General features: G+C 40.2%; 1 protein-coding gene across 9 annotated transcripts in view; it reads right to left on the reverse strand.

Moving 5' to 3' along the window:
* ENAH (ENAH actin regulator) overlaps positions 1-23,525 on the reverse strand; it is a 190,547-nt gene that overhangs the window by 60,075 nt on the left and 106,947 nt on the right. For all 9 annotated transcript variants that reach the window (XM_050948508.1, XM_050948506.1, XM_050948505.1 and 6 more), the window contains exon 4: positions 3,855-3,939. In XM_050948508.1, coding sequence (XP_050804465.1) covers positions 3,855-3,939 — 85 coding nt within the window. The remainder of the gene's footprint in view (positions 1-3,854; positions 3,940-23,525) is intronic.

Raw genomic sequence — 23,525 nt, forward strand, 5'->3', positions numbered from 1 at the left:
GAAAATTAATGGAGAACAGAAGTCACAGAACAAGCTTTTATCATCTGTTCATGGTCCTTGACAAACAGCCAATGTTAAATATGGACAAACAGGAAGATCATTTATTTTTAATACAATTCATTTTGGTTTTAAACATGGAAATTTTAAATAAAGTGATTCCTACATAGATTTATGAAACTCCACATATTGGGGAGAGTTGTACAAACAAAAATATGATTCTTTAATTTTTATTTCAATTTTTTCTTCATTCTGCATAGCCAGAGTCAATTGTAGATGAACTACAGTTTACTATAGATTATCTACTATCTGTTTCTGTTCACTACTTCATACAAAAGTCGCATGAAAAAAACCAAGACTAGAATTAAATCCGTAAGTGTTTTTAAAATTGGTATTTCATAACTAATTACTTGATATTGAAGATTTAACATTTAACTTGTTTCCTAAATTCCACTGAAAAACACTATCTTGGTTTAAGAAAAAAGTTATACAAGGCATACTCCAAACTGGAAACGTTAGTAAATATTATACCCTGTAGTCAGAGGGACTGAAGTATTCTGTCCACAGAACAGGTACTGCACAACTAGGGAAGCAGAGCAAGTTTCCCAATACTAATTTAACAAAAAACAACAATCCCCTAGAGCATGGGGTAGTCAATTATTTTTTGTCAAGGTCTAAATTTCTTGGTCAAGGTATACCTATCTCATAGAACTGGAAGGGACCCTGAAAGGTCATTGAGTCCAGCCCCCTGCCTTCACTAGCAGGACCAAGTACTGATTTTGCCCCAGATCCCTAGAGTGGCCCCCTCAAGGGCTGAACTCACACCCTGAGTTTAGCAGGCCAATGCTCAAACCACTGAGCTACCCCCATTCCCCCAACCTGGTGTTGCTACTTGCCCATCCCCCAAAAAACATTCCTCCGTGCCCCCAATTGAGGCAAGTAGCAGAGATGGGGAGGGGAGAGAGGAACGGGTATGGCCTGGGATCTGGGCAGCAAAGCAAGGAGTGAATGTATGAGAATACTTTTGAGCTCAGATCCAGGAGGTGAAGCTGTTGGACTGTGATCCAGCTAGTGGATCATAGTCCACTAGCCCAGCAATGACCCTTAGGGGGCAGGGATAGCAGAGGGGCAGCAAGGAGGATGTGGGTAGCCAGAATAACCAAGGAGACTCTAGAAAGTAGCCCAGAGGAGATGCAGGGAGGCTGAGATGTGGTAAAATACGGTGACTGGAAGTGGACTGGGGAGGAAAAGAGGCTGGTTTGGGGGGCAGGGCTGGAGAGGGCTCTGGGGACTGGCCCTGAAGGATAGTGGGCAGGAAGGACATGAGGCCAGGGCGGTGGACTCCGGGGATCACTTGGGAGCAGTCAGCATGAGGCCATAGTGGGGTGGCAGGAGGTATGAGGCTGGTGGGAGGGTGGGCTCCAGGGACCACTTGAAGCACAAGCATGGCTTCAGTCCTATGCGCAGAGGTGACACATGGTTGTGGACAGTGGGAAGGCACAAATGAAAAGTTTGCGGGGGTGGCATGCTTCCCTCCCCCTGCCCTGATTTCTCAAGACAACCAGCAGCAAGGAGGCAACACTCCCCCTGACAGCAGTACTCTTCGTGTGTCCCTGTAGCCAGGACGTGAGGAAGCAGCAGGCTGAGTTCCTCCTCTTCCTGCCTATATGGGGCTGCTCTGCCCTACCTGCTGCTGGAGTTCCACACATTGCCTCTCACCTGTAGATGATCTGCAAAGCAGGCACAGCACTGGGACTCCAGCAGCAGGGAAGGCAAAGGAGTCCCATGGGGGTGGGGGGGGGTGTGTGTGAAGGAGGAGCTCAGCCTTCTGCTTTCTCTCTCTCTCCACACAGGAGAGTGTGGCTGCCAGGAGTGCTGCCTCCTTGCTTCTGGGCATACCCTCCAGAGGCATCTGAAGCAATCCTGGGAGGGTGGGGATGGAGGGGGAGGAAGGGAGAGAGAGAACAAGTGAGCCCAAATGCCCCACCCATGCATCTCCTCTGCCCCTGCAGTCCAATCAAAAGCATCTGGCATTCCAAATTTGGACTGCAGTCTGCCTATTGACTACCCCTGCCTGAGAGGGACCATAACTGGAAAGGGGGCTATTGCGTCCCCATCCCATTTTAATCCTTGACTTCTTTGACTGACAGAGAATGTTAATAGGCAGCGGTATTTAAAGTTCAAGAATGAAACGGAGACTTGGACTGGAGAATAAATCAGTCTGGTTGAAAGGTGTGGTACTGAATTCTCCCAATATTCCTACTGGTAATCACTACCATAGTGACTGGTCAATGTCAGGAAGGTCTACGTTGTCCAGATAGTGGATCCCTGACTAGGTCTCTGCACTGGTATAGCTGCAACAGTGTAAGAAATTACTTGGAAAGGGTAAGCTGTACCACCACAAGTCACTTGTTTTTTGCACCAATGTAGCTGCACTGGTGGGGAAATGAAATAAAAACACCATAATATAGATAAGCCCTCAAAGATGGAATTTCTGACACAGCTAATATATTTCCCTTTGTCAACATTATTACATTTCTGTTCTATGCCTCCTTTAACAGATTGGCTCTTGATGACATCTTCAGCAAACGTGCCTGGAAGTTCTCTGATGCCATTTAAGCTGCTGGGTTATTGTGGTACTTTGAAATTTTGAATTTTAAAAAGGTATAGGTCTATTTTAAAAAGTGAATTTATCAAAATGTGAGCTTCAATTAAAAAGTTTGTAATAATAAAGTTATCAGCAGAATATACTAATTAGAAATGATTTACTTAGTGTAAATAAAACAAATAAAATGGCTGTAAATACTAAGAAAATTAGGTTTAAGAATAGGATCTTATTTTTATGAATGGTTGAAATTGTGCTGCAATGTAAGTACTGTGTACATCAGTGATCTATAATGAACCAACTGAGCATTAGGAGACTTCGAGCATTCATTTTTCCAAAACGGTCTTCTAACTGATACTGGGATACAGGGCCTTTAAAGAACGTAACTATGTGTGAAGGAATAAGAGATGATGATCCTCTGGATCAGAATGCCTGGAGCTGGCATGGCTACCTGATCAGACCACCTGCACCCAAAGAAAGAGGTGGAACTTAATTAGCTGACCCTGATAAAAGAGGGCAGCAGGAATTCAGAAAGGGGACTGCAATGTTCTCCAAGAAGCCAAATGCCTGGGCTGGTGCTCCCAACAGACTGCCACAGAAGGCACTGCTGAAAGAAATTGTTCTGAAAACTACATGGACAAGAGGACAGTCCTCGAGGGCTCAGGCTCTGAGGTAAGAGCCAGGAAATCTTGTTACAGGAATTACCGGTGCAAGAGACAGATTGGAGGGAAGGCATTGCTATGCTTGCACAGACTTAGAAATAAGAATCTGCAAGGGGTGGGACTGTGTTCGTTAAGTAGGCTCAATTAAAGAAATTACCCCAGCTGAAGATAGTTTCCCAGGACTACTTGAGAGAAACAGATGAGGGTTCTCCCAGGGGGCGAGCTGACAGGAGAAAGGAACTACAAGATAGGCCCAGTCTATTACACTGTGAAAGAAACTTCACGAGAAAGAAAGCAATGGGGCATTATCTGGGAGTTAAGACAAAAGAACCGAGTCAAATAACTGATAATATTATATTTCGATTCAGAGGATTGTAAAGTTTGTTGAATAATGTTCAGGTAAAATTATTTCAAGGAACACACATTTTACATTTCAATATTAAATCTACATGGTACAATGAATGCACAATAAATCTATGTAATTGCTATTACAATGTAAAATTAAGATCTGTTGGTATCTCTCTCCAAAGCTGAGTATCAAAACCAGGTAAATATGTCACTAATGATCCCTTGTTCACTAAAAGTCTTACCTTCTCTGGATTTCCAACTCTTCGTGCGATGGGCCATTTTGCACTTGGGGGGGGAGTTGTGAATTCTGTCGAGGCAATGTTGGACCTGTGAGTGAAGATTAGAAGTGAATGTAGCTTCGACTTTCAAATTACAAAGGCACAGGAAAATAGAATAGCAAACACATGGAGTTACCTATTTTTTTCTTTCCAGCGAAATGAAACAAGCTCCATAACACAATATAGCAAATGAAAACTGTAACAAATTGTTATGTATTCCCAGACAGATTTATTTGAAATGGATGAAAGTTCAACTGGAATGCAAAAATAAAGTTTTACATATGATGAGACTTAGCACTAAACACATGTATTCAATAAGCTTTGAATAGGCTCACAAATTTGAGATTTTCTGAGACAAACACACACTGTTTGGAAAAGGGGAAGACTCAAAGAATTCAATAACTCACCTAAAAAGAACACTGGAAACAAAACAGGAGAGAAAAAACATCAGAAGCTTATCACCATACTGACAGTATGAAGATAAAAATTTGTTCCTCAAGTTGCACTGAAATTTACTTGCCACATTTTAGCTTGTTATCTTGGATCAAATGCAAATTCCTTGGACTGAATGTAAATTTTTGCGAATTATGTCTAACACATTTATCTTAAACACTGAATTTGCAGCTGGAGCTTAGAAATGTCGCTTTAAAGGGAACAGACAACTTAAAAAGTATATTAATTTTTCTTTAAACTTACTTTTAACAGTAACACCTAAAATTACTGTATAAAGTGATTAATGAAAAAGTCATTTGGCTTTGTACATCTGGCAATACTTCATATATAGTAATTTTCACTGACTACTCTGTATTGTCAACCCATTGCCTCTTTTGTATATGTGGGTCTCACATAGCAATAGAAGAGATTAGAATTTTTAAAATAGGAAAGTGTCAATCTAAAACCACAAAATTTAGCAGTAGGATTCAAAGTACTATTTTAAACCACCCATAACTTATTTTTAACTGACTAGATAGTCAGTGTGTTGTTCACTTAAATATGGTGCACTATATACCTAGTTTTACTCTGTGGTCTTAATTTTTCTAAATTGTCTATCAGGGACAAAATCTGTGCAGGCGTTGGTTTTGATTCACATCCTTCCTCAAACCAAGGGAATGTCTTGAAAGACCAGTCTTATAGCTTTCACTATTTACTCGGTACTTGTTCTTAGGTTAAATTGAGGTTATAAAAGATTAAAAAATATCATATAATATGCAGATGTTCACTATAGCTCCCACTTAAGTAGAAACATAAAATTATATATTTAATATGTAATGATTTTAGGAATTGCTTGCTATACTCCAAATTGTGTTCCATTATAAATGAGATGAATGACCTATTTATTCAAAAAAAAAATAGTGTTCCATGTTTTCTCAAGTATTCTCAGATATTTCCTATTTTGAGCCAAATAAGGAATTGTTTTGATTTTGACTTTTATATGGTAGTCATACCTAGACACAGTGTGGCTCCCAATACCACCGTTAAAAAACAAAACAAAACACATACACACCCAAAAAAGCCTTATTTGCATCATAAGCAGATACATTCTGTGGCTAAAAATATGAAGAGTACAATATAATTCCTTAAACATGTCTCAAAGGATACAATGTATCGTTTACCAGTTGGATATCCAACTGAGTTTTTGAAATGTGACAGACAAGGTATCATTCAAGAGAAATAACATTTGAAATATAAAAATAGCAAAGGGGTATTGGACTGTGTGGGTGTGCTGTTCTCTAAATTATCAATTAAGCAAGGGAACACAGATTGCCTAGGTCACTGGGGAAAGAGGCTAACCTAGTCAGAAACAAGAAAAGCTATGTAAATGTTAACAGACCATATTCAATAGGGAAGAAATACATGTGCATGTTATGGAAAGGCAGTAGCAGACACTTAGATACTGTTTTATTGCACATTCACTCTTGAATGTGAGCAAACATCTTTTGATCTGGTCCATGTCAAGAACATACTGAGGGTCCAGAACTTAATGAAAATTATATATACACATTAGAAAAAAAATACATATAAAGAATGCAGAGTAAAAGCTTACTCAATTGTGTTGTGACTGAGAAAATATAGTTGTCCATATACTGATAGGCGATGACTTCCGGTCTAAAGTGGTAATCATGGATGTTCACACCTAAACAAAGGGACCTAAAAAGTATAAACAAGAAGGGTACAAGCCAAAGGGGGGGGGGAGGGGAGGAAGGAGACTTTCAATGACTCAAAGTGGTGGTGTGACTGAGCAGGGTTAATTGACTTGATGCAAATACATGAACCTGGCTCTACCACTGGGTGTACAGTGCTGGTAGCACTGATGCAACTACAATTTTGCTGGAAAATGGGCCCAACACTTTTTAGAACAAAGAAATATTAGCAGATTGAGGAAAGCTTTGGATGACTATAGTGTAAGAAATTGAGGGGGCGGAGGGGAGGGAGGCTCCAGTTAGAAGGCAATCATTGCATCCATCAAGTATGCGCTCTGGTGCATGCATAAAAGGTATGGGGAAAATAGGGATGTGAGGGAATTAATTTTTGGTTTTTATTATTATTGGATAGGCATTTTTATGGATTTCAATTCTGAAAAATAACTGAACAAGCCAGATTTGCTTATTTCTCCTAAAAACTCAAAAGGTATTTCAAATGTTGAACATCTGTTTTATATCCTGATCATTTTAAAGGACATAAAAAAAGCAAAAAGCTTTAAGCTCTTACAATCTCTATTTGAAAATAACCAGTGATGTATATGTACAAATTTAGAGTACAATATCTTGTGATAAATATACTGTTTCTCTAAAAGAGGATTTTGTACAACAAAATAGAAAAACAGATGCCTTTGAAGAGATTTACAACGGCCTTAAAAGAACAGGGCAATTGTTTAGATAGTGTATCAGCATCTAAACCCCTGGAATAAAGCGTTTAGGACAGGAGAAGATAGCACAGAAAGCCCATGTTGAAAGTGTACAGTGGACAGATGTTTTCATTCCTTATTCTTGCTTTTTTAAAAGTGTAATTTCATGTTTAGATTCTGCAAAAATAAAGAAGGAAAATCTCAAGGAGATACGTTCACTTTTATATTTTAAAAAAAAGTCACAAAATTAACAAAAAAACAGCCAGAAATATAAAAAAAATGGCTGGTTATGTTGAGGCAGTATGACAGGATATTTGCTGAATATCTGATGCAAACTTAACACTATTTTGTTTAAAGAATGCATCTGACACAGAAGATGGCTCGTTTAAACAAGAAGGCAGCAGCATTGGTTATATAGGAGTCAAATGTTTTCCTGGGGTCTGAAAACGGGTTTATTACTACAGTTTTTTTAAAAAAATTTTGCTCTAGCCTGAGGTTTTTTAAAAAGTACATGAAGCCAGCTCTACTACAGCAGAAAATCCAGTATAGTATTTACAGGAGTGTATTCCTGTCCTTCCTTAGTGCCTTATGAATATCATAAACAAATAATTTAAGTAACATCTCAGTAAATGAACTAGTGCAACTTCTGAACTGCATCTACAATTTTGAGAAGATATCTTTTTTCATTTAACATTCATGTTGCCCTCCAGGGCAGCCTGAAAAACAAGAGTTTATTTCTGGTATGGGGAGTTATTTCCATACAATAACTTAGAATTAATTCATTTGGATTACTTGCAATATCTTCATCTCCCCACTTCTAACTTATTAAGACTTCACAATGTTAAAAGCACTTGTTTCCTGAACAGGTAACAGTCAGCACTAAAGGGATTTGTTTATACTGACAGAAAATATTGGCAACAGGTGAAAATTAACTGGTTCAAGTACTTGAATTCTGTGTCACCTACAAGAAAATCATATCCAATTGTTGTCCAAAAACTCAGTTTCATCCAAATAAATTTTTTCTGTCTTGACATAAAAATATTGACAGTGCATCTAAGGCTTTTTCTTCTCATGCAGCCCTATATTTCTTTCAAAAACTATTCCATGACAATCCTGACTGCATTACAATGCAAAAGACAGCTTAATTCCAAGAGCTAAATGACTTGATTCGAAAGGTGACTGCCTGCCAGTCAAAAGTTGCGTGAAAACCTCAGTTGTAAATGGAAATGCATGTTGTTTTTGCCAGTGTAAACTGGAAAAAAAACTGAGGGGAAAAAATACCATACATAAAACAGGGACTACATAATGCCTTTCCATTTCTCTCCTTCTGATGTACATAAATGCTTTCCTCATAGTCCATGTGGACTACATTTCCTGTACACAAACAGTTCTATCAAGAAACAAGACCAATCATTTATTTATTAACAAAATGCTATGTTTAATTACAGCTAACATTGCATCAGGAACCACTCCACCACACAAAGCCTTAAAAGCATAGAAAAGAACAGTTACTTACCTTACTATAACCGTGGATACTGCTGTTGTAGGTAGACCCTCCCTCAAAATTCAAAGCCCACGTTAGCTGAGGACTCTGGAAGTGCGAATGGAGCAAGGATCTTGGGATCCACACTGACTGAACATCTCTAACAATCACAGTTACTGTAGGATAAGTAACTGTTCTCTGAGTATGTGTCAGTGTGTATACCACCTTAGGTGATTGGCGAGAAGTATCCTCTTGAGGATGCAGGGCATGAGAAGTATCAGCTGCATTAGCTGATGATAGAATGAAGATTTCCCAAACCTGGCATCTGACCTGGCAGCCAGGTTCTGTGATAATGCTTAACAAACATGACTGGACTGCTTCATATAGTAACTTTGCAGATTTCGAATACTGGCACGTTGCAGAAGCATTTTCAAGATGCTACTTGAGCTCTGGTGGAGTGAGCTTTAACAGTGGGAGAGGTACACTAGGTAGCTGGTAGCACAGAGATACAGTGTATTATCCCATTTAGAAAGTCTTTGGAATTAAATGGCTTGTCCCACACACAAACAGACATGGGGATGGTCTGAAAGATTTGGTCCTGTCAGTACAGTATCGAAGAACCCTGAAAATGAACAAGGTGTGAAGTTTCTTCTGTCTGCATGAAATGTGGTCTTGAGAAGACACAAGAAAGTTAACTGACTGAAATGGAATTCCAAAACAACGTGAGAAGGAATTTTGCATGAGGAAGGATGAAACTACTACTGCTCAGTGGTACTTTACAGGGGAGTAGATCAACCTGAGCCAGAGCCCAGGTCTCAGGCAAAGTACGTCAAGCAGCATCACATATGGATATATGGTTTAAAGACATAAGGCAGGTCCATACTGTCATCACTGGGTATGAAATCACAATGTTTGGTAACAACCAGAGAGTAAGGAATCTTAAGGTAAAAGTGTCCCCTTCCTATGGTGGAATTTTTCCTGGCTCCTATGAACTATTGTCTGTGATGGGATGAGACATTAGTTCTCTTAGTTCACCTAAAGTCCCAGCCAGGCGAACATGAGAAGGGCACAGCTGAAGCCTATCAAAGCTTCCTGATGTGATCTGCCTCCCATTAGGCAATCATTCAAATATGGGTAACCGTACATGCCCTGGTTCCTTAAGTGGGCTGTCTCTATAGGCAGGCATTTTATTAAAAACTTTTAGCACCATGGAGAGTCGGAAGGGCGATATCTTTAACGGATATTGGCTTGGCCCCACTGTGAATGTTGAGTAGTTCTTTGGGGTTGGGTGGATAGCCATGTGGAAGTATGTGTCCTATATGTTGAGAGCCACAAACCAGTCTTGAGCTTGAAGGGATGGAATAATGTAGGAAAATGTTGCCATCCTGAATTTGAGGTAGCATATTATTTGTTTAGCTTTCTTAGGTCAAGGAGAGGACAAAGTATCCTTTTCTTCTTCAGAATGACTAAGTATCAGGAGTGCAGAGCCCTTCCCCTGTACACCCTTAAACCTGTTCTACATCTCCAATGTAACGAGGCCACTTCCATTTCCAAAGACTCATGAGGAGGGTCCCTGAACAAGTATGGGGAAATAGGGTTAGTAGGGGGCAGGGAATCAAACGAATGACAGTCATGGACAACGCTGCTCAATATCCATTTGTCAGCTGCAGTGTGCATCCATGCCTGATGAAAAGGGGCAAGCTGGTTTCTGGAGTTCAGCTCCAAGGTGGTTTTGGTGCAACTCCTGATTGTCTTGTCAAACCTGCTACTCTTCATAGAGAGGTTAGTGCATGATGGAAGAGGTGGTGCCAGGCTCCTACATCAATAGCAGGGTAAATTTCTGCATGAATACTGAGGCTGCTGACAGAGGGAAAGATGGCACTCTCTGTCTCTGAGGTGGCACTGGAAAGCTTATAGCATAGTGCTGGGGTATACACGCTCTCAGAGAATGTAGTGCCTCATCCATTAATGTGCTAAATAAGTCCACACCTTCAAAGGCCAAGTCCTCGACTGTGGATTTGCATAAAATGTGCTTGAAGGCCTTGGACAGGACCTGGTAGCACTTTTCCACATGCATGGAGGTCAAGGGGAACAAGGTCAGGGTGTGCCATAAACTCTTTGCTGGGTATAAAATGCAATCACTGATTGGGAGAGCAATTCTTGTGGGTGCAGAGGAATTGAAGATGTCGAACAATTTATGGGTGTTTTCTTGGATCGCAATATGTTTGCCCTCCTTGAAAACAGTCCCTGGAAAGTCCAGAAGTCATCAACAGCGAGGTGTCCGCCACAGTGATTGCTTCATCTGAGGATGAACAGGATTCTTTAGGCAAGAAACGTTGCAATGTCTTCCTCACTACCTCCACTGCATCTTCAGGAGGTCTCCTCCTGGTTCTGGTGAGGGTGCTCCAGCCAACAATGCCATTGATGACCATAATCTTCCTCCTTTTTGCCAAGATGTAGAAAGAAGGCCCACTCCAGAATCTGTGGGATGGTGGGCCTCAAAGTCAGTATGGCCATAATGGTAGGTTGTACTGGTGCTGGCCAGACTGTGGGTGCCCCATCTACTGCCAGTTCTGCACCGGGGCTCAGTACCACATCTTCTCTCTCAGGTGATGGCTCCCCGGTCAAAGTAGGGGGAAGAAGAGTGTCCCAGTAAGGAGCAGGAGAAAGCTCTCCACAAACTGCAGGTCTAGTGGGCATGGTTCCAGCACTGATGTTAGTGGAGCTGGTATGGTTGTCAGCACTGCTGTCATTGTTAAGTCCAGTGCAGACAGTAGCCGTGGGGAGCTCTCAAAAGGTGTATCTTGCTATCAAGAAGGGTTTCAGTTCCAGGGCTAGAACTCTAATTACTTTACATAAAGCTTGAGGCACTCATTACATTACATAATTTGAACATATATTACATCTCAACTGAACTCTCATTACATTGCATAAAGCTTAAGAAAGATCTCCTTCCCTTATTTCCTGCTATGTCTGCCCCTTCTTAAAATGTCTCTGTAATCAGCATGGCCTTTTCTAGGACAAGAGGGTTAAAACTTTCCCTACCAACCCAGGATGAGGTTTGCACAACTTACCACACATCTTCTCCAGGAATGCCGTTATGAATACACATAATAGAAGTCCTGCTCCTCACCAACCCAGGGACGAAGTCTACATACCCCATCACATCCTGTTTAAAAGTTACTGAACTACACATACCAGGAGCAACCTGCTGTATTTAAAAGTTTGCTCACTTCCTATAACATGTGCAACGTTCCATGTACTTTTAGAAACTGGACACAGTCAGATACAGCTACGTCAGAAGGGTGTATGCCTAAACTCCAGCAGCACATCTACCTACTCTGCTCCTTCTCGCTCTTGGTCTCCCATCCCTGTGTGAAGCCTGCCTCAATATTCAACACCTGAAACCCAAATGCGTTACAAACGACAAAGGCGAAACTCCTGTATAGTACAGCTTAGCCAAAATAATTTAGTGATTACCATAGTTTTTACATTAAAAATGTTTAAAAGATTCTTCTCACTGTATGAAACACATGCAGTTATAACATGCCTCAGAGATCAGCAACAGAATTTGAACCCTGAGATCTCCGCTTCACACCTCTACCTGCTTCTGCTACAAAAGTAACTGATAGTCATTTTTGGACCAGTCATTAGAGCAGGGGTGGGCAAACTTTTTGGCCACATTGGGGAATTGAAATTGTATGGCGGGTCATAAATTTGGGGCTGGGGTACGGAGGGCGGGTGAGAGCTCTGGTTGGGGGTACACGCTCTGGGTTCGGGCACGGGATGAGGAGTTTGGAGTGTAGGAGGCTGCTCTGGGCTGAGACTGAGGAGTTCAGAGGGCAGGAGAGGGATCAGGGCTGGGGCAGAGGTGCAGGAAGTGGTGCAAGTTCTGCTTGGGAGTGTGGGCTCGGGGGTGGGGCTGGAGATGAGAGAGTTGGGGTGCAGGAGGGTACTCTGTGCTCAGATCGAGGGTTTGGATGGTGGGGGGGGAGAATCAGCGCTGGGGCAGGGGGTTGGGGGTGGGAGGAGAGGCTCATGGGTGCAGGCTCTGAGTGGTGCTTACCTCAAGCAGTTCCCAGAAGCAGCAGCATGTCCCTTCTCTGGCTCCTATGTGTGGAGTGCCCCCCCCAACCCTGCTAGTGCCAGAGCAGGGCCATGCCACAGCTTCTGGGAGCCATGTGATGTGGTCCACAAACCAGCGCCCCTGCTGGAGCGCCAGAGGGGGGCCGAGCCACGCTACCCCTGACCCAGAGCCCCGGCTGGAGCGCCAGAGGGTGTCCAAGCTGTACAGCGTGGCCCCCGACCTGGCACCCCAGCTGGAGTGCTGGGCTGAGCTGCATGGTGCGGTCCCTGACCTGGTGCCCCAGTTGGAGCCCCAGAACGGGGCAAGCCCCAGACTCCACTCCCCAGCAGGAGCTTGGGGGCCGGTTAAAACAGCTCGCGGGCCGGATTCAGCCTGCGGGCCATAGTATGCCCACCCGTGCACTAGAGGAAGGCTTGTCACACACTTTGCCAGTGGGTTACACACAACTATACCTCTACCCCGATATAATGCCACCCGATGTAACACCAATTCGGATATAATGCAATAAAGCAAGGCTCCAGTGGGGCGGGGCTGCGCACTCTGGTGGATCAAAGCAAGTTCGATATAACACGACTTCACCTATAACGCAGTAAGATTTTTTGGCTCCCGAGGACAGCGTTATATCGGGGTAGAGGTGTACTTCCTTTTTTCCCCTAAAATAAGCATAGAACTATAGGGCTAGAAAGGACAGCGGGAAGTTAGATGGATGGCTATCCAGCTTCCTTTTGAAAACCTCCAGTGAAGGAGCTTCCATGACTTTCGTAGGCAGTCTGTTCCCTTCTCCCACTGTTCTTACAGTTAGGAAGTTTTTCCTGAGATTTAATCTAAATCTGCTATGCTGTAGTTTGAACCAATTGCTTTTTGTCCCGCCCTCTGTAGCAAAAAAACGTTCTCCAGCTTTTTTATGGCAGCCTTTCAAGTATCTGAAGACTGCAATCATATCACCCCTTAATCTCTTCTTTTCTAAATAAAACATACCCAGTTCCTTCAGCCTTTGCTCATATGGTTTGCATTCCACCCCTTTGATCATCTTTGTCACCTCTGGATTCTTTCCAGTTTCTCTACATCCTTTCTATACATTAGTGACCAAAACTGGACATGGTACTCCAGCTGAGACCTAATCAGCACTAAGTAGTGTGGTACTATCACCTCCTCTGACTTGCATGCTATGCCTCTGTTAACCCAACCTAAAACTGCATTTGCTTTTGCTTTTTTTTTTTTTTTTGGGGGGGGGGGGTGGGGGGAAGCATTGCATTTGCTGAACATGTTGAAGTTGTGAGCCACCACAACTCCCAGATTCTTCTCAGCAGTGCTTCTGTCAAGCCAGTTCCCTCCATACTATATTCGTGCATTTAGTTTTTCCTTCTCTAGGTGTAGCACTTCACATTTGTCTTTGCTGAATTTCATTCTGTTATCTATAACTCAGCTCTCCAATTTATCAAGATCCCTCTGAATTTTAGCTCTATCCTCCAAAATACTGGCAATCCCCCACCTTCAGCTCTGTCTCATCTGCAAACTTCATCAATATACTCTCTATCCTACACCCAGATCATTAAACAACATCAGACCCAGAACAGATCTCTGCAGAGCCCTCTCCAATTCTACATCATTCCATTAATAGTTATTCTTTGTTCGCAGTTGTTTAATCAATTATGTATCCACTTAATGGTAGTTCTGCCAAGCCTGCATTTCTCCAGCTTACTTATCAAAATGTCATGTGGGACTGTGTCAAAAGCCTTGCTGAAGTCCAGGTATATTATGTCCACCACATTACCCCTATCCACCAGTTACCTGTCAAAGAAGGAAATCAAGCTGGTCTGGCATGACGACTTCTTGGTAGATCCACAGTGGCTGCTAGTCATTAACTCTTAATGCTCTATAAACAAACATTGCCTATGAGTAACTGATATTTTCTAAACAGGCACAGGAAGAAGAAACATGTAAAGCAAAGCACAGACCACAGAGTGTTTCAAATTTCTTGCAAATGGGATCCGAAAAAAGGTAAGATGCTCCTGTAAGATGAAACCTGTAACACAACCTCCTCCTGTTTCAAGAAGCTTTGAATAACGATTGTACAAGATAATTCACAGGTTGAGGTTTTCAAAGAAATCTAGGGGATTTAGACATTTCTTCCATTAAAATTAATGGAAGAGAGATCTAAATCTCCTAATCTACTTTGAAAATCTCATTCAAATTTAAAATCATTCTAAGATATCCTACCAAGATACCTACAAGAAATTAGCCAATTAATATCCAGACAAACAATAGATAACTATTAAAAGCTAATTTGTGTTTTCTACCTCTATCCCATACTTTGTTCTAATTGTGAACTCTTAGAGGTAAAGTTTTTATTTAAAATTTGTGTGTTCGAACAATACCTCACACAGAGGGAATTACTTTAACTATCAGCTTCTGTATTCTCATGAAAGAAAAAAGTCAAACGTTTATATTTCAACTTTGGTCTTTAAATGGCTAAGCATAAAAAAACAAGTGTAGGCTTTTGGCTGTTTTAAAGAGTTTTAGTCTCAGCTATGGGAATCAAATTACTACTGTATACCTAGTGAATCTGTTTTTAATTGATAAAAATCCTGCAGGAAAAGAAGTGATTAAAAAAACAAGGAGCTTTTAAAAATGGTTAAAGAGATTTTAGTTTACTAGAATTTGTGATCACACACTCCCAACTCCTTTTTTAATACCTTCTTTTCATATCTGTAGTTGTACAAACAAGGCTCTAATGGGAAAAATTCCCATATTCCATGACTTGCAGTGATTACAATGCAGACAACTAGCACCACATCCAAGCAGAGTTTTTTGCCAATTGTTGCATTTTTCTCCATATTTATATTTGGTCCATTTGCACTGTCATATGAATATGTCTCCTAAATTGCCAATAATTAACAATGTTTTCACATTGCATTTGTTATTAAAAATATATTAGAAGTATTAGAGTGACAGAAACTTACAGAAAGTTTCCACAAAAGGAGGAGTGTTGACATCATAAATTATTGCACTTGTTCTCTGCCCAACTATCCAGGGCAAATGTGAGCTCTGAATGATCACTATTTACAAGATGTCAAGTTAGAGGAACAGCATCAACTACCCATGACATAGGGCTATGGGTTGGTTCAGTAACACAGAAAGGAGAAATTATGCACTCTCTTAGCAATCTTTAAATCATAATTGTTGAGGGGAGCAGGACAGGTCCCTACTTCATAGCTGGAACACATACAAAGCAGATGCACCAGAAAAAGACACTACAGCAAATAAGGGATTAAATAAAAATTTGGAAAGCAAAGAGTGCTACATAATAAATACAAACTCTTATAGCACCTTTCAGAGATCTCAAAATGCTGTGGAAACATTAAACTCCAAGCTCCTGTGAGGCTGGTGTCAATTGGGTAAACTGAAGGTTCAAAGATTAAATGACTCACTCAAGACATCACATTAAATACACTCTACCCTACCCCGCTATAATGCTACCCGATATAACACGAATTTGGATATAATGTGGTAAAGCAGCGCTCCAGTGGGAGGTGGGGGGTGGCAGGACTGCACACCCTGGGGCATCAAAGCAAGTTCGATATAACGTGGTTTCACCTATAACGCAGTAAGATTTTTTGGCTCCCGAAGACAGCATTATATCGGGGTAGAGGTGTAATCGTAAGCATCAAAGTGAGGAATGGAATCCACGAGTGCGATATCTAAACAGGTCAATACTCTCTCCTCTTCTTAGTAAGAGATATTTTGCCATAAGTAGGGCCCTATCAAATTTATGGCCATGAAAAACGTGTAACGAACCATGAAATCTGGTCTCCCCCATGAAACCTGGCTAGTGCAGGGGAAGGGCAGGACCGGGGGCTCCTACTGAGCAGTAGGCTCCAGCTCCTATTTCTGGTTGGGCTGGGGAACGATGGGACTTCCTCTCCCTCTACCAGAGCTGCTCCCAGAACTGGGTCAAACCCATCTCTGGGAAACTCGCCCTGCTGGTGGAAACTTGATGGCTGCTGGCTGGAAGCTCAACTGTGAAAGCATGACCACTAACAGAAGTGAGCGTGGCATACTATGGTATTGTCAACCTTACTTCTACGCTCCTGCCAGTAGCAATGCAGAAATGAGATTACTAATACCATACCATGCCACTCTTACTCCTGTGCTGCTGCTGGTGGCAGCCCTGAATTTAGAGCTGGGCACCCGGCCAGAAGCTGCTGTTCTCTAGCTGCCCAGTTTGAAGGCAGTGCCACCACCACAGAAGCACATAAGGGTGGCAATACCATGATCCCCTTAAAATAGCCTTGCAGCCCTCTGCCTCCACCACAACCATCTTTTGGGTCAGGACCCCCACGGTTTCAACACTGTGAAATTTAGGTTTTTTAAAATCCTCTGACCTTAATTTGATCAAAATGGACTGTGAATTTGGTAGGGCCCTAGCCATAAAGAAGGATGACCTAAGGTACTCTTCAGTCAAATTTTGCTTTCATGTGGCAATTCAAGCATGAGTTACAACAAACAAAAAAACAGAAGCAGCATAGGAAGAGCTGAACTGGTAAAACAGGCAACATTGCTCTGCTATGTCTATGCAATATTATTTTGTAAATATTTTGTAAGCATTATTTGGCTGCACTACAAATTTCAAAGACAAAATTTACAAGGCTGGTATGTTTCCAATAAAATGCTACATTATGACCTTCAAACAATAACCTACCAAAGAGTAAATGCAGTAAGCCATTTTGAAATAGGTTCTCTTTGCAAGCTATGCTATCATTGGGACAAAATGACGACTTTAAAAAAAAAAATCTGTTCCCAGTAAATTAAGTTTGTTCAATCATTCTGTCACTACTTTGCTCAAACCAACTGAAGAAAGAGGGGCATAAGCAAAATAGTGTCAGTATGACTGATTGACCATAATCATTTGCAGAACACATTCTGGAGTCTGTTTACAAGACTATATTATCTTCATAAGTTTAGCACAGGAATGATAAATCACTAGATTTGGTAGTTCATTTATTCTGTGAACTCATGTTTCTGTCACCAGAAGAAGAGCCAAAATGTTCATCCTTTATATTTTTAAATTAGCTAAAATGCAAAAAATGTTCTTGTAATTACTATAATTTTCTGAGCAAATATGGATCATTAAAGACATTTTGTAAGGCTCTCTTTTTTACCAAAAGAATAAAAGTTATTAAAAAAGAATTCAACGTTACTGGAAACAGTACAGCTATAACTCAGTTAACTAGGCAAGATCTATATAGCAATATTTTGGATCAGGAAAGTGAGATCTCTTTGGAGAAAGTGTTTTGAGATAGACGCATAAACATATGTAATTCACAGCGCAATCATTTAATAATTAAAAACTGCTAAGTAGTCATGAGCTTAAGTAACACTAACATTAAATTAAGGCAGCCTATCCTAACCCATGTTAAAATAGGTTGTGAGGGATCTGTTACTCAAATCAAAATATGAAATATAGTTTTCAAAGGAAGAATGGATTGAAGGTAAATGGCGAGTAGACTGATGGGAAAGTATGAATCTTAGAATAGCAATAGTGAATTGTTTAGCTATTTCAAGGAACGTTCTCAATCACATTTTGTGAAATGAAAACCTCCTCCCTCACACATTTTCCTCCACTAAATTAAATTATTTTCAGGAATAGGAAGTTAGAATTTGCCAGTAAAATTAATTTGATTTTGAGCTAATGGAAGACTCTGAGGACCTGTTATTACAAGAACATCAATCTCATCTTCCCCAAACAAATTAGCTGTTCTAGCTCCCTGATTTTATTTGAACAGAAGAGATATCACTAAAAGGATTTAGTAAGTGTGCCATACAACTAAAAACAAAGTATTACACTCAACACAACAAAGTAATTTAATATTGTTCATTAAAATTTCTCCTGAAGTAAATATTAGGAGTAGCTCAAAAGCATTTATTAAACAAGGAGCATATGCAAGAGTTTCAAAACCAGAGTAAACATATATCTGTTTCAGTTAAAAGCACATAGCTCCTTCCTAGAAACTAGTTATTCCTATTCATTACTGTATATACTCGTTTATAAGCCAAATATTTTTGGTAAAAAAGTGAAGCATCAAAGAGAGGGAGTCAGCTTATAAATCGGTCTATGTTAAAATTCAATGATTTTAAGCTCTAAGGAATCATTGAATTGAAGATTTAATACTTTGTCATTTTGTATACCTGGAGCATCTGCAGGCATGGAGCCCCTCAGCTCCCTGCGACTGCAGTTCGCTGTTCCCAGCCAATGGAGATGGGGGAAGTGGCGTGCCACTTCCCGCGGCTCCCATTGGCTGGGAACGGTGACCCACGGTCACAGGGAGCTGAGGGGCTCCATGCCTGCAGACGCTCCAGGTAAACAAAATGTCCCGCCAGCAGCTTACCCTGACAGGCTGGGAGCCAAAGTTTGCCAACCCATTTATTGATATCAATACTGCAGCCTTTTAAAGTTGCAAAGGCTTTCTTTAGTGGATTAGATTGGCTTGAAATGGACTTCATAAGTCTCAAGTCAATGTGAAAATATAACATGCTGAACTGATGGAATCTCTAATAAAATTGAAATAGCCTGTTATCCCTGCAGACATGTTAATCTACAGGGCTGCTTTGAAATAAACAAAGAATAATAATTTGACAGTGATAAAGCAGGGAACATTCCTATATAGTCCTACAAAATCTATAACTATAACAACAACAACAATCTATTTTCATACTAGTATTTAAAATGATCAGTGAAATCAAAAGAAAAAGGTCTTCTTATGCAGTGTTCAAACTTAAAATTGTTGAATATGCAGAAGCAAATTGTGCCACTGCTCATGAATTCTGTATCAAGAAGCAAGTAAGAGAATGGCGAAAAAATAAAACACTACAAGACATGCCAAGCAGCAAGAAAAAAGTCCAATGAGGTGCGCTTCATTTCCTGAATGAGAGAAAGATCTCTAACTGGGTTGTTGAATGTCGACAAAATGGGTACATTGTCACTACAACTGGAATTCGTCTGCGTGCCCTGCAAATGTCAAAAGACGACAAATACAAGTCAGTAAAGCTGTCAATGTTTGTCCTATCAGTGGATTGGTGTACTCGCTTCATGAACCGCCATGGTCTCTGTCTTCATCAGCGAACAAAGATACTGCAAAAGCTGCTAGAGATCTGGAAGAAAAAATCGAATCTTTCCAAAGGTTTATTATAAAATATCGAAAGGAATATGCATTTGAACGGTCACAAATAGGAAATATGAACAAAACATTGTTTTGACATTCGATCTTCCAAGCAACGGAGTGGGAACTGGTGATGGTGGAAAAAAAAAAAGTTTTAATTAAAACCACTGGCCATGAAAAAAATCCATTTTACGGTGGTTTTATCATGTTTGGCAAATGGGTCAAATCTCCCTCCTGTTATTTTTAAAAGAAAAACCTTGCATAAAAACATGAAATTTCCTGCTGGTGTCATCCTACGTGGACACGAAAAGGGGATGGATGGATGAAAGTGGGACAACTGAATGGCTGGGAAAAGTGTGGAATAAGAGACCAGGAGCACTTTTCAAGAAACTTGCTAAGCTCATTTGGGACATGTTCAGGGCACACAAGACGGATGAGGTGAAAAATGTGGCCAAAAATATGAAAACTACTTTGTCTGTAATACCTGGAGGCTTAATTTCAGTTCTACAACTACTTGATGTCTGCCTGAACAAATCCTTGAAAGACAGGCTATGCAAAATGTGGTCTGAATGGATGTGCTCGCATGGCGAAGTTGACAAAAGGCAGGAATCTTATGAAGCCCAAAATCAATCTGGTTGCCCAGTGGATCAAGGACGCGTGGGTGTCCATTCCCTTGGAAATGGTAGAAAAATCATTTAGGAAATGCTGCATCAGCAATGTGCTCAACGGGTCAGAAGATGATGCCATATTTGATGATGACACAACAGAGGCTGATGATGAGAAGGAATCTGACTCTGAAGACGATTCTGCTGACATCTACAATGACAATGCAGGTGCAGCTGTGACTGAAGCTGAGTTTAATGAACTGTTTGGTGAATCAGAGACCGATTCAGACTTTAAAAAGTCTTAAAATCCTTCAAAGTCTCATACTGTTCTAAGTTACTTGTTTTAAATATCCATTTACTGATTTCAAATATTGACTGTAATTTTGAAGGTGAATACATATTTGTTCAGTTATTATAACAGGTTTTTCGTTAGATTATATTAAAATAATTCTAGTAGAACTTTTGAGTGTTTCCTTGTGATGCCAGCTTTTAAAACATAGCAGGTGTTGGCAAACTTTGGCTCCCGGCCTGTCAGGGTAAGCTGCTGGCAGGTCGGGACGTTTTGTTTACTTGGAGCGTCTGCAGGCACGGAGCCTCTCAGCTCCCAGTGTCTGCGGTTTGCCGTTCCCAGCCAATGGGAGCTGCGGGAATGTCATTAAATATATTAAAATAATTAAATATATTACTTTTACACGGGGGAAAACATACAATAGTTAAGTGACTTGTCTCACCACCTAACCAGAAAAAAAAGAGGAACATGGTTGAAACAAACTCAGACCAGTTTGCAATCCTTTGAAGTTTATGAACCCATGCACAAAACCATGCAGCCTCAAAGATAAGGAAGGCATTAACAGGTGACAAAATCACCCAATAATCCATTTATCAACTCCACTCAGAACTGCCAAATCTTCCTTTTATGGCTTCTTCCTGCCTTTAAAAATCCATTTCCTGCTAGTATTACACTTCAGAAGAGAAAAATAAATTGCACAATTACAAAATGGGAAATAACTGACTAGCTGGTAGTATGGCTGAAAAGGATCTGGGAGTAATATTGGATCACGCAGTGCATAAGAATCAACAATGTGATGTAGTAACAGAAAAGGAGAATATCATACTGGGGTGGGTTAACAGGAGGAGTGTTGTGTATAAACCACAGGAGGTAATTTCCCCAATCTACTTGGGGCTGGTAAGGCCTCAGCTAAATGACAGTGTCCAATTTTGGGCATTACACTTTAAGACAGATGTGGACAAACTAGAGAGGGTCTGGGGGTGGGGGTGGGGGAAGGATGAAAGGATTAGAACACTAGACCTATGAGGAAAGGTTAAAAAAATGGCCATGTTTAGTTTTGAGAAAAGAAGACCTAAGGGGAGACCTGCTAACAGTCTTCAAACAATGTTGAAGACTGTTACAAAGAGGACGGTGATCAATTGTTTTCCATGTCCACTGAAGCTAGGACAAGTAGTAATTGGCTTAATCTGCATCAAGGGAGACTTAGGTTAGATATTACAAAAAACTTTCTAACTATAAGTATAATTGAATATAGGAATAGGCTTCCAAAGGTGGTTGTGGAATTCTTGTCACTAGAGGTTTTTAAGAACAGGTTAGACAAACACCTGTCAGGGATGGTCTACATAGATTTGGTTCTGTGCCAGTGAGGTGCTGGACTGATAACCTCTCAAGGTTCCTTTCAGCCATACATGTTTACGCTTTTATAGTCATCATTCACTTTATCCATGCCATCCAAATCTCTAGTTTTACTTCAGCCATCACTTTGTTCTTTCTATCTATCTTTAGAGACTGACACGGGTGTTCATCTTTTATACTCACAGTGAACTTGCTCTACAAAAGGAGTGCACAATATCTTATAGCAAATCAAACCTGGGTTTTCAGTAAAGGGTTTAGGAAGGTATAGTGTAACAAGAATCCAATAAACAATTATCCAATAAAGAATAATTGGACCAATCACCCCTAAATTTGAGTATAGATTGATCTATTATCTATACTAACATCAGGAAAAAAGCTATGCTGGAGCAGAGGAAAAATCTCTCTTTGTAAGTATCAAAGTTAACTGCATCAATACTATGATAAAATTATTGTATTTTACTTTAATTCTATCAGTTTTTAAATATGAATGCTATTACCTGCTTAAAAAGAGACAACTGTCCATCTTTACCTACACTACTAAGAAATGTGACAGTGTGCTAAAAATAAAGTTGGCATGATGTCTCCAAGGTTGTGCATAAAATTGTGAATACACCACTCAGTTAAAAAAATTGTTTTAAGACAGTTGCAACTTGTATTAGCTTTACTAAAGATCAATACCTACCAACAACAGCATTAAAATTAAGTAGTTTAACAAAAAGTTTACATACATTAAACTCTTATCCTCAAAATGGAAGATACATCCATAGTTTCGAAGTTAGGTCAATTGTAGAGTTTTAATGGAATTCTTTGAATCTTACTCTCAGACTTTCACTCAATGCTTTTGTGCAATACATTATTGGAATTTAGGATGCTAGAGGCAAATAGAACTCTGCTAAACACTTAGTGATCCCCAAAACTGTTTTACAAATAAAGACAAAGGTAATACTTCTTTCAATAATGTTATATGCAATAGGATTATAAAGGAATAGCAATACACTGTCGGATAAAGCATAATTACAAAGTTCCTGTTATTAAAATACATATTTTAGTTCAATGTTTTGACAGATTGAAAGGGTAATCTAAGTTGTTCTGTATTTAATTTGCTTGTGGAAACTCAGTTTCGCTAAAAGAACAACAGCTATTACTATAGAATCTAACACAAAAAATTGAAGTCTAACAATCTTATACAATTATCCTCCTTTTCTCCTTTAATCAGTTTTACATTTAAACAAGAGAAAAAAAACTTACTAGCAAAAATGGAGATATTATCCCATTTCTAACAACACAGATACTGCCACATCCCATTACTGTTCTGGCAAGGAGAGACGACAATGCCCTCCAGAGAACTGCCAGAATGCAAGTAAATCACCATTATTGCAAGTCAGCAGAATCAGCTTCCCCGGTCCCACTCCAAATACACATTTTATAGATTCATAATGCAATCTGAAGTTTAGAATTCTTGAAGAGCATTTTCGAAGGGTTTCCGCCCATCTTTAGCAGGATCTTAATTTCTTTCTGGTAGCTTACTTGTCACATATTCTAATAAGGTTGTTTGAGTTCTTACTGCAGTTTGCATTTCTCGAAGATACTAAATTATTCATTCCACGATATGCACAATGCTAACAGCACTCCCCTTAGCAGCACTGATTCTCTTAACTCTATCTTTGCTGCTTAAAAACTAAAGCTCTGCAAATGAACATACATCCTCAGGTTTAAGAGTATTATGTATTTTGTAAGATTTGACTAATAAAAATGAACTCTGACTAGTCTGACTTCAAGTCTTAGTTTAGTAACCAGTAGTAATCAAGTA

The sequence above is a fragment of the Gopherus flavomarginatus genome, chromosome 4, assembly GCF_025201925.1.
Source record: "Gopherus flavomarginatus isolate rGopFla2 chromosome 4, rGopFla2.mat.asm, whole genome shotgun sequence".
Lineage (NCBI taxonomy): Eukaryota > Metazoa > Chordata > Testudines > Testudinidae > Gopherus > Gopherus flavomarginatus.